The following is a 12,745-nucleotide window of genomic DNA, read 5'->3' as shown; positions in this document are numbered from 1 at the left end:
CATTAGTTGAAATAGATCTCCAGCTGATATTTAATAGAGGTTGAAGCTGCCCAAAAGTATTTATTACCCGTGACCCGTCAAAAGCGCGGAGGACAAAATCGCGCTCGACGAAAGCGCGCATGTGACGTCATCACAGTGCGACGAAAAAAATTAAAAATTGGAATAAAATTAAAATTAAAGCAAGCCGATTCACATAAAGGTAAGGGTTAGGTTTAGGGTTAGGGTTAGGTTAAGGGTTAGGGTTAGGTTTAGAGCATTAGCGTTAGGTTTAGCGTTAGGTTAAGGGTTAGCGTTAGGTTTAGCGTTACGTTAACGGTTAGGTTTAGGGTTAGATTTAGGGTTAGGTTAAGGGTTAGGTTTAGGTTTGGGGGGGTTAGGGTAAGGTTTTAGCTTTATTTTTACATTTTTCGATCACAGCGCGATGTTTTCGTCGCGCTGTGATGACGTCAAATGCGCGCTTTCGTCGAGCGCGATTTTCTCCTCCGCGATTTTGTGGTGGAACCTTTATTACCACCATTAGAGACTAGTGTAAAATCTAACCTACGCTGATTTGGATGCATCTCAAGACTTCCAGCAACTGCCCTCCATTAACACAGTTTTTCATAAGTCTAGAACATTAGTTCTCAATCTTTTCTTTACCATGGACCTCCTTTAAATACCTTTTGTGACCAAAGACCATAGCCACAGACCACCAAGATTTAAGTCAAGATTTAACAGCAGGGAGGTGACACGGGGCTGGATCCAGGCGGTTGTTACTGCCTCCCTTCGGGAGGGGGTCTTTCCCCCCGCATTAAAGGCGGCAGTGGTGAGACCCCTCCTGAAGAAATCATCTTTGGATCCAGCCGTCCTAAACAACTATCGTCCAGTCTCCAACCTCCCCTTTGTGGGGAAGGTTGTTGAGAAGGTGGTGGCCTTTCAGCTCCAGCGGTCCTTGGAGGAAACCAGTTATCTAGATCCATTCCAGTCGGGCTTCAGGCCTGGCTACAGCACGGAAACCGCTTTGGTCGCATTGACCGATGATCTCTGGAGAGCCAGGGATGGAGGCCATGCCTCCATCCTAGTACTCCTTGACCTCTCTGCGGCTTTCGATACCATCGACCATGGTATCCTTCTGCGACGACTGCGGGAGGTGGAGGTGGGAGGCACTGTTTTACGGTGGTTCTCCTCTTACCTCTCGGACAGGTCGCAGTCGGTGTTAGTCAGAGGGCAGAGATTGACCCCTAGGCCCCTAACATATGGGGTGCCACAGGGTTTGGTCCTGTCCCCCCTTCTCTTTAATATCTACATGAAACCGCTGGGTGAGATCATTCGACGGCACGGGATAAAATACCACCAGTATGCGGACGATAGACAGCTGTATCTGTCCGCCCCGTGCCAACTCAATGAAGCGATGGACGTGATGAGCCAGGGCCTTGAGGCTGTTAGGGACTGGATGGGGGTTAACAAGCTTGTACTCAATCCAGATAAGACCGAGTGGCTGCTGTGCTTCCCTCCTACCAATTGGCCAAGTGTTCCATCTCTCAGGCTGGGGGGTCAAATAGTACGCCCCTCAGATAGGGTCCGCAACTTGGGAGTCCTCCTGGATCCACAGCTGACTTTCGAACACCATTTGTCAGCTGTGACCAGGGGGGCATTTGCCCAGGTTCACCTGGTGCACCAGTTGCATCCCTACCTGAACCGGGAGGCTCTCACAACAGTCACTCGTGCCCTTGTGACCTCTAGGCTGGAGTACTGCAACGTGCTCTACATGGGGCTGCCCTTGAAGAGTATTCGGCGACTTCAGCTTGTCCAGAATGCAGCCGCGCGAGCGATCGTGGGTGCGCCTCAATTCACCCACGTAACACCTATCCTCCGCGAGCTGCACTGGCTACCTGTTGATCTCCGGGTGCGCTTCAAGGTGCTAGTTGTCACCTACAAAGCCCTTCATGGTATTGGATCTGGGTACTTGAGAGACCGCCTACTGCCAATTACCTCCACTAGACCAATAAGATCCCATAGACTAGGCCTCCTCCGAATTCCATCAGCCGGCCAGTGTCGACTGGCGACTACCCGGAGGAGGGCCTTCTCTGTGGCTGCTCCGACCCTCTGGAACGAACTCCCCGTGGAGATTCGTACCCTCACCACCCTCCAGGCCTTCTGCACAGCCCTTAAAACCTGGCTGTTCCGACAGGCCTGGGGCTAAAGACTTGCTGCCCCACTCGAATGGTATGATTGCTGTGCGTTTTAACTGTGTATGGTCTTTATGTTTTGTAATTTTGTCCGTTTTCCCCCTCCCTTGAACTGTGAGCCGCCCTGAGTCCCTTCATGGAAAAGGGCGGCATACAAATAAAGTAAATTGAAAATTGAAATTTAAATTTAAAACATAAGATTTCTTCAAGCCTTCACAGATTCCCTGTGATGATGCTGTGCCCCCCCCCCCCAGTGGTCTGTGGACCACCAGCTAAGAATCACTGCTCTAGGCAACTACGGTGAGGATCTGGATAGGCATAGTTGCTTGTTGTAATCACTTTCAAGTCTGGGTAGGAGAAGTTGCTTAGTTGTAAACATTTTCCAGTCTATTTTCTGATTTCTGAGTGTGGCCTGAATTGTAATAAGATTTACAGGAGGGACAAATCCCAAAGAAATACATGGAAAGTATTCATCTATAATGGATGGTTAGATTATATTACATAACTGGATTATAATAAAGGGTTCACTACTAGTGGGAGGCTTAATGCCATTGTTAGACTAAACTTTAGATTTTACATCTTGTATAAATGATTTGTAGGTTTGAATGTGAATTGTCTTACTGCTAAGTAAATAAAAAGTTTTCAGAAATGCCCCATATCTTCCATATCAAACAAAAGGGAAAACAATTAAACTTACTGTTCTTGTTCATATCCCAAAAAACACAAGTGGTATTAGGAGCCTTCTAAAAATTAAAACAAAAACAAAAATACAAATTTGTGTCTCTATAGGCACATGAATAAAAAGTAACGTCTTCAAAAATGTTATTAATTAAGCAAGGAAGCTAATTTTCCATCTACATTTATTCTCATTTATTGTTCTAAACTTGTAAACACATAAAGAACTAAAGAACAAATTAAAGACAATCTTAAATGGGCATTTTCAATTAAAAATCCAAATGTTTGAACATGCACATTTAATCAGTTGGATAACTATTGGAGAAAATCAATCATTGTGGAATTTAACCCTTCAGTTCTGTAATGCTCTCCTGAAGAAAATTCATTTTTCTGGAGTTAGTGTTTGCTTGTAGGATTACAACTGCAGGATTAGAAATTATTAAACTCTTAGTCCTCTAACTAAGAGCTAATGTGAATGAAAAAATAGAAAGTGCTTGCAGGAGTTAATTGGTGATTGTGGATTAAGGAATGGTATCCTCTCTAGTAAAAGTTTATTGTTCTTGTATCTCAGATCACTTTTGCCCCACATGCCCCACACTTAATTGACATGATAGCATCAGCACTGGTATTATTGTTTTGCTTTGTATATTCACAGCAAGGGAAAGCAGTGAAAGCTTTGTCACCCTGCTCTTCTCTTTCTCTAGTTTCTCCCATTAACAGTTGTGAAAAAGTATAGACATAATGGGTCATGGATTCCTCTCCATATGACTGGAACCCACACGCAATCTCTCTCATTGGTGTAGAAAAAGCAATGCTAACACATTTCTTTAAGGATATACTTGCTGTTTACATGTTTTCTTCAACAAGTAGCCATCATAAACAATATAATTTTTTGTGGGATGGGGTATACGGAAAAGCAAAGTTTCTGATGTATGTTTAACTCACTCTGAGAGTTATCCTATAACTTTAATGTATACCATTTTAAATTCAGAGGACAAGAAATTTTACCTTCAGTTTTTATTCCCCAGCTTCCTGATTGCAGGGTTGATTTTGGAGAAAAAACCAGCTCCGGGGCAACAGAAAATAATTCAGAGGTTGCCAATACATGTGTATTATGTAGAGGTATTTCTGTTTCTAAAACCATTTTGTTTTGCCCTCCTGCTCAGTACAGACAAATGAATATTTTGTTGCTCTAACTTAATCAATTATATTTTAAACAAAAGCTGAAAAACTCTTACCTGGATGTTGTCATGTTTGAATGCATGCTTGATTGTAATTTTCACAGCCTCCTTGAGATCACGGATAGTAGTGTTCCCCACACTGCAAGCTACCACGTAACTGGTTAAATTGGAAGGAGCTTCTGCATCCTTTAGGATATTAATTTAAAGATTTATAGGAAAATGTGATTTTGTAAACCCCCATTTAATAAACAATTCATAAATTTATTTCTCCACATTGCCAGTATAAATATTGCCAGTACATACAATACAATAGCAGAGTTGGAAGGGATGTTGGATGTCTTCTAGTCCAACCCCCTGCCTAGGAAGGAAACCCTACACCGTTCCAGACAAATGGCTATCCAACATCTTCTTAAAAACTTCCAGTGTTGGGGCATTCACAACTTCTGGAGGCAAGCTGTTCCACTGATTAATTGTTCTAACTGTCAGGAAATTTCTCCTCAGTTCTAAGTTGCTTCTCTCCTTAATTAGTTTCCACCCATTGTTTCTTGTTCTACACTCAGGTGCCTTGGAGAATAGTTTGACTCCCTCTTCTTTGTGGCAACCCCTGAGATATTGGAACACTGCTATCATGTCTCGCCTAGTCCTTCTTTTCATTAAACTAGTCATACCCAGTTCCTGCAACCGTTCTTTATATGTTTTAGTCTCCAGTTCCTTAATCATCTTTGTTGTCTTCTCTGCACTCTTTCTAGAGTCTCCACATCTTTTCTACATCGTGGTGACCAAAACGGAATGCAGTATTCCAAGTGTTGCCTTACCAAGGCATTATAAAGTGGTATTAACACTTCATGTAATCTTGATTCTATCCTTCTGGTTATACAGCCTAGAACTATGTTGTCTTTTTTGGCAGCTGCTCCACTCTGCTGGCTCATATTTAAATGGTTGTCCACTACGACTCCAAGATCCCTCTCACAGTTACTACTATTGAGCAAGATACCACCTATATTGTACCTGTGCATTTTGTTTTTCTTGCCTAAATGTAGAACCTTACTCTTTTCATCATTGAATTTCATTTTATTAGATAGTGCCCAAAGTTCAAGTTTGTCAAGATCCTTCTGTATCTTAAGCCTGTCTTCTGGAGTGTTGGCTATTCCTGCCAGCTTTGTCAGTCTCTGCTTTACTGCTGCTTCGGCTGCCGTTGAAATGGGGAGGGGGGCATGGTATTTGGGAGGGGAATCATTGATGTGCTGGAGGAAGTTTCTAGACGCTGAACTGACCACCTTACTGCGCATGTGGAGGAGGGGTGTTTCCCGCCAAGGCCAACAGTCCAGCATTCCATCCTGGTGATGCCTTTCGAAGTTATCTCACACCTGACATTTGGGGAAAATATGATTGGACTGTGCACAGGGATGCCAAGGGGAGGGGAATGAATTATACATTATATTATTAGCTTTCGCGCCTAATTAACCAGACTCAGCTTAGCTTTGCAACTGTTCATTTATAATTAGTAAAAGTACACTTTATTTCAATTCAAATGGAGTCCAGTGGTTTTCTTTCCTGATTACTGAAAGAAGTGATGCTGACAATAAGCTGAGTCTCATTTTTCACCCATCCCGGAGCTAAAACCTACCGAGGGGGGTGCAATCACAAGAAGAAAAGAAATGTCTTTGCATGTAAGTGACCAGGAGGAAGAGGAGGGGGCAACGGCGGGACCATCTTACCCGAAAGGCTGGCCGAACTAAGAGTGGAAGAACCTGCCATTCGTCCCAGATGGACTTGGGGTGTGGGACAAAAAGAGGAGCCTGAGGAATTGGATGCTGGAGTCACGAGAAGGAGACCAAAGAAAAAATCAGCTGATTGGGGTGACTCCGGGGAGGAGGGTTACAAGCTTTCCCACGCCATGAGACTTCTCAAAGAAGCATGGACTGAACGCAGAAGCCGTGAGAGAGTAGTGGAAAGGGAGCCGACTGAGGAACTTGAGCAAAGGTACTCAATGCATAGTTTAAGGGAGGGTGAAGGAGCCGAGGGGGGTTGTGCGCAAGAAAACCCAGAGGGTGAAGGAGCCGAGGGGGGTTGTGCTCAAGAAAACCCAGCCTCCCCCCTCCAGCTAGAGTCGCTCAAAGAGCAGGGGGCCCTCCCAGGCGATGCCAAATGGCAAAAGTCCCTCCCTTAACTGTAAAATATGATGGAGACCCTAAATGTCTTGGGATTTTTATAATTCAGGTCTGGAATTATATGGAAATCTGATTTAGAGACAGATGAAATGAAGTGAGGATGGTGTTGATGTCCTTAGAGAAGAAGGCAGCCGAATGGGTGGTCGGCCTACACAAATGCAATTCCCCTCTCCTGAGGAATTTTAATGACTTTATGGCAGCCATGAGAAGGAGGTTTGATGACCCATGACCGAGAGACGGGGGCGCCTGAAATTTATGGCTCTGAAGCAGGGAAACAAATCTGTGCCAGATTATGTCCAGGAATTTCAAGAGTTGTCAGCTTATATGAGGGGGTGGTCGGAAGGGGCTTTGCTGGATCAGTTTGCTGAGAGACTGAATGAAAAAATTTACCAACAGTGCATAAACAGACGCCTTCCCCGTCGTGTAATTGTTTGGTATGAACACACGGCAGACGTGGAGTTGGATTTAGCCAGGCTTCAATGCATGAAAGAGGGAGATGTGGAGAAATCCCCTCCAGCAGCCCCAAAAAAACCCCTCCGCCCCAGGAGTGAGGGTTTTTTTGGGGGCTGCTGGGGGGAGGTTTCACAGGCAAAGCCAAGCTGTTCACTTGTTTCCGCTGTGGGAAGGAAGGCCATCGTGTCGTAAATTGCCGCGTAAAATTGGCTCAGACCGCCACACACACGCACACCCCGGAGAGAGGGAAAAGCAATGAAGGCCCCGGGCAAGAGGAGGGAGGCTGCATTCGCCGCTGAAAATGTTTCCCAGCACCTCCAGCCAGAGGAGGAGGGAGGCGTGAGCCCCAGCTCATCTGACGAATCAGATGAGGAGGAGTCTCATCGCTGGGCCCCATGCTTATCCCAATTGAAATGAGAGTGCCATCTTCTGGCGCAACTGAGAAACTTTTAGCTCTCCTTGATTCCGGCTGTTCTTGCTGTATGATAAGTCCTGAAATGGTGGAGAAACTAGGCTTAAAATTGAGGACTTTGAAAACCCCTATTGTTTTTTGCCAAATTGATGGTTCTATTGCGGGAGGTGGCCCTGCTCATTTTTCTACTGAGCCCATAGAGATGAAAATGGGGACCCATCAGGAGTTAATAACTTTTATTGTGGCACCTGGCATGGACCGGCCCCTTATTTTGGGACTCCCCTGGCTTCGTAAATGGAACCCTCGCATTAATTGGAGAAAGGGTTGGTTACGTATTCGCACAAACATACCCCCTGAACGGGAGGTTGAGACTCCAGATTCTGCTGCTACTAGCCCTACATTGGCAGCCAGGAGGCAGGAGAGAATCGAAGGGGAGGAGAGAATACCAAAAGAGTACTGGGATCTTAGAGGAGTTTTTAGTGAAAAATTTTCTGATAAACTACCCCCCCCCCCAGGCCCATTGATTGCACCATTGATATTTTACCTGAGGTGAAGCTTCCAAAGCCCCAAATATATTCAATGTCCCCTAGGGAAATGGAGGAAATGAGAAAATTCATCGATAAGAATTTGGAGAGGGGGTTCATTGAACCGGCGAGACCCAAGGTAGCGGCTCCTGTGTTATTCAGGGAGAAGAAAGATGGCTCCCTGAGATTGTGTGTGAATTTTAAAAACTTGAATGCGATATCATCTCAGAACCTCTACCCGTTACCACTGATGAAGGACATGCTGGCCCAATTGGGGAAGGGCCGCATCTTCACTAAGTTGGACTTAAGGGAAGCATATTATAGAGTCCGTATTAAAGAGGGGGATGAATGGAAAACTGCTTTCAACTGTCCCCTTGGCTGTTTCCAATTTCGTGTGATGCCGTTTGGCGTACAGGGGGCGCCAGCAGTCTTCATGCAGCTAATTAATGAGGTTTTACATGACCATCTTTACAAGGGCGTTATCGTATATTTAGATGATATCCTTATTTACACGGAAACCCGTGAGGAGCATGTGAAGCTGGTTCGTACTGTGCTGAAGAAACTTCGGGCAACTGAGCTTTACGCCAAATTGTCCAAGTGTGAATTCCATCAGGAGAAGGTTGACTACCTGGGCTATCGTATCTCCCACAAGGATGTTGAGATGGACCCCGCTAAGATGAAAGCGGTCACCGAGTGGGAAGCCCCTCGTACACGCAGGCAATTGCAAAAATTTTTGGGTTTTGCTAATTTCTATCGCCAGTTCATCTTTTGCTAAGATAGCTCTTCCCATAACTAACCTTCTGAAGTCCAAAGGTGGGGCGAAACCCAAGCCTAGCAAGCCGCTGGATTGGACCATGGAATGTCAAGCTGCATTCGAGAAGTTAAAGCGGCTTTTTGCAGAGGAACCAGTCCTCAAACACCCGGACATGGACGCACCTTTTGTGGTTCAGGCTGACGCCAGTGACGTATCTGTGAGAGCTGTATTGCTTCAAGTCAATAGTCAAGGTAATTTACAACCCTGCGCATACACCTCTCGCAAGCTGACACGGAGAGACGTTGGGCCATTTGGAAGAAAGAAGCGTTTGCTGTTCGTTGGGCTTTGGCCACTTGGCGCCATTTTCTGGAAGGCACCAAACACCCTTTTGAGGTATGGACTGACCATAAGAATTTGGAGGCTTTGGGAACTCCCAGAAAACTTTCTCCTAAACAGATGCGCTGGGCTCAGAATTTCAATCGGTTTAATTTTACCCTGAAATACATTCCAGGGGGAATTTTTTTTATGGCTGATGCTTTATCCAGGCTTCCTCAATATAACTGCTCCAAACTCAGTGTGGTCCAGCCTGTCATTCCCGCGACAAGCCTCGCTGCTCCTGTTGTTACTAGGAATCAAGCGCGTTCTAAGGTTGAGATGTCTCAGGACTTTCTTTCCAACCTGAAAAAAGCCCTCCCTGATGATGATTGGTTCCGGCAGCATGTGAGTGAATGCACTATGAGAGATGAATTGCCCTGGATTGGGGCGAAACTATACGTTCCTGCGTCTTAGACTCATTGTTCTTCAGCGAGCTCATGATTCCCGAATGGCAGGACATTTTGGTTTCGTTAAAACGCTCCATCTCGTCAAGAGAGTTTTGGTGGCCTTCTTTGAAAAAGGACATTGAACGATATGTTGCCAGTTGTCCCGTTTATGCTGCTGCTAAACGCCCGCCGGGAAAGCCGCAGGGATTGCTCCAAGCTGTAGCTGGCCCAGTCGCCCCTTGGAAGGAGATCTCTATGGATTTCATTGTCGAACTTCCTGAGAGTCAGGGACACACTGTTATCTGGGTTGTTACCGACTTGTTCTCCAAGCAGGTCCATTTCATCCCTTGCTCCAAGATTCCTTCTGCTAAGGCTCTTGCTAAGATGTTCATCTCCCACATTTACCACTTATATGGGGTGATCATATCGGACAGAGGTGTGCAATTCACCTCCGTTTTCTGGAAGGGATTTCTGAAGCGGATTGGCTCCGCCCAGGGATTAAGCTCCGCCCACCACCCTCAGACTAATGGGGCTTGTGAGAGGACTAATTCTGTACTAGAACAATATTTACGTTGTTTCATCAACTACCAGCAAGATGACTGGGTGGATTTGTTGCCGTATGCGGAGATGGCTTACAATAATTCTGTGCATAGCAGCACTGGGTTCACCCCATTCCGTGTAGTGTTTGGCCAGGATTTTGTACCCATTCCTGAGGTTCCTCGTGAGCAACCCCAAGTGTCATCACTGTCTGAGTGGAGTGACCACCTTCGGCGCATTTGGCCTTTAGCTCTCCAAACTTTGGATGCTGCGCACCACGCTCATAAGAAACAGGCTGATAAGAAACGGACTAAGCCGTATGATTACAAAGTTGGTGATCAAGTTTATTTGTCCACCAAATTTCTTCAAACTCCCCAGAAGTCAAAGAAATTGGGGCCTAAGTATGTTGGCCCATTTCCCATTGTCAAGGTCATCAACCCTGTTTCTGTCCGGCTGCAGCTGCCCAAACACTTCAACCGGGTTTACCCTGTTTTTCATGTTAACCTCCTGAAACCTGTCTGCACTTCGTCGTTGCGTCCGCCTATCCCTCCTCCACCCGCTCCGCTTTTGATTGAGGGTGAGCAACACTTTGAAGTTCACGAGATTTTGGACTCTCGTAAACGCCGGAACCGTGTCCAGTACCTGGTGGCTTGGAAGCATTTTCCCCCCCTCTCACACCGAATGGGTTGATGGGTCCCTTGTTCGGGCGCCTCGTCTACTCCGCAAGTTCTATTCTACTTATCCTGACAAGCCCTGATTTGGCCATTCTCCTAAAAAAAAATTCTCTCTTCTCTCTTCCTCTCCCCTTTCATGTCTTGTTGTTTGTCTGTTTGTTTGTGTTTTTCGTTTCTGCAGGTCTGATCACCCTTTTCTGGAGGAGGGCCGGATGTCAGCCTCTGCTTTGCTGCTGCTTCGGCTGCCATTGAAATGGGGAGGGGGGCATGGTATTTGGGAGGGGAATCATTGATGTGCTGAAGTTTCTAGACGCTGAACTGACCACCTTACTGCGCATGTGGAGGAGGGGTGTTTCCCGCCAAGGCCAACGGTCCAGCATTCCATCCTGGTGATGCCTTTCGAAGTTATCTCACACCTGACATTTGGGGGAAATATGATTGGACTGTGCACAGGGATGCCAAGGGGAGGGGAATGAATTATACATTATATTATTAGCTTTCGCGCCTAATTAACCAGACTCAGCTTAGCTTTGCAACTGTTCATTTATAATTAGTAAAAGTATACTTGATTTCAATTCAAATGGAGTCCAGTGATTTTCTTTCCTGATTACTGAATGAAGTGATGCTGACAATAAACTGAGTCTCATTTTTCACCCATCCCGGAGCTAAAACCTACCGAGGGGGGTGCCCCCTGACAAGCTTGGTGTCTTCTGCAAATTTGATGTGTTCCCCATTTTTTCCCTCATCCAAATCATTGATGAAGATGTTGAAGAGTACTGGGCCTAATGCAGAGCCTTGGGGTACTCCACTGCATACTTCCCTCCACATAATGCTTAACATTATTTGACTCTAAGAACATGCTGTTCATTAATTTAAAATGTTATTTTTTTCCTCCCAGAATGTCTGCTATTTCCCTTACTACTGCAATGCATAGTTTTGCAGTCATTCTGAGAAAATGTTTCCCTTTTGACAGTGGTTTGGAGGCAATTCACAAACAATTCTGCTGATAAAATGATATAATTAGATTAATTCGCTATCTAAGAAGGAATAGCTTTCTTATATTAACAAAACCTGTCTAAAGAAAGGAGATCATACTTTTTTTCAGCTTTTCTACTACTATATACATTATCCTATTATGAATATCTAAAAGTGACATACAATTTTCAAGTCCTGTATCACCCCACCTCAAAAATTGAGGCATGTTTGTGCGAGCTGCCTATCTAGATTATCATTATCATTCAATTATTTCAATACATTACTTCACATAAACCATGGTTTAAATCTGATCTTCAATCGAAATTGGGACTGAGCAAGGGCTATAGTTACCTTCCAGTCTTTACTTAATAAAGTATGGAAAGAAGAAATCATTTGTTGTAATTTAAAGGAAGATGAAAAGTTACCACTTATTTAAAGGAGGGTGAAAAACGTACCACTGAAATGGTGAGGAAGTCCTGCCTTAGCACTTGGCCATCACAGATGCCGACATAAAGTGATGTCGAGCTGGCCCTGCCCCCTGGCTATGCCCCCCCCCCAAGGTCAAACACAACCCTGATGTGGCCCTCAAAATTGTAATTGTTATCTTTAATAAAAGTATTTTAAAAAATAATTTATTTGAACAAGCAAGAAACAGAACAGGTATAATTATACTCACATTTAAATTGAATTTAGTAGCACCAGAACTCAAAACAAAACAGATTATTATAGTCCAGTCCCATGTAAATCACTCAGGATTTATTTCTATTGGACATGGAAGCTCTATTGTATGAATATACTATTGGTGTTGATTGCATATGTCTCTTATAAAATCTTGAGGCAGATTAATATTACCTATTGTTTGAACATTTTCCTCAAATTATATGTAAATGTTTATTTATTATGACATTTCTATCTTGTCTTTCAGGACATATTGCACCATAAGAGAGCATGCAAAAACAAAACAAAGCACCAGTAAAATTAATAAAACAGAGTGGAATAATAATGTTTTCAAAATTCCTTAAAAACCAGAAATAAAGAGGCCCATATGTATTTCACTGAATAATACATTCCAAAGTTATGAGGCAATTGAGAAATATTTCTATCCATCAATGCATTGTTCAGCATGAGAGCAGAATCTCTTTAGTAGATCACAGAATTCAAGAAAGCTCATAAAGATAATACCTGCATATCAAGGAAATTTTTATATTCTCTTTTCAAATCCTGTAGTTCTGGTATTCTTTAGCCTCTCCCCTATAACTGCATTTTATACATTTATTTAAACTTACCAAATAAATTATCAACACTTGCTTTTTAAATACCAAGATTAAAAATAAAAAATCCCCTTTTAATTGTCAATGTAATCCCTTGCTTTGAAATGGGGTCAGGGCAACTGATTGGAGGTGAGAATTTACTGTCCGGATGCCCTTCCTAATGTCTACACAGAGTTCACAGCAGACAAT

The 12,745-nt window shown here is 44.1% G+C and overlaps 1 protein-coding gene across 1 annotated transcript in view; it reads right to left on the bottom strand.

Annotated features, from left to right (window-relative positions):
- The window catches only part of ADGRG6 (adhesion G protein-coupled receptor G6), a 128,435-nt gene that overhangs the window by 31,327 nt on the left and 84,363 nt on the right, over positions 1 to 12,745 (bottom strand). The window contains 2 exon segments of the mRNA XM_032215480.1: positions 2,866 to 2,911; positions 4,082 to 4,210. Of these exon segments, the coding sequence (XP_032071371.1) occupies positions 2,866 to 2,911; positions 4,082 to 4,210 (175 nt within the window).

The sequence above is a fragment of the Thamnophis elegans genome, chromosome 4 (assembly GCF_009769535.1).
Source record: "Thamnophis elegans isolate rThaEle1 chromosome 4, rThaEle1.pri, whole genome shotgun sequence".
In the NCBI taxonomy this organism is placed as follows: Eukaryota; Metazoa; Chordata; class Lepidosauria; order Squamata; family Colubridae; genus Thamnophis; species Thamnophis elegans.
Note: the sequence above shows the minus strand (reverse complement) of the source record. Positions and strands in the feature narration are given on the sequence as shown.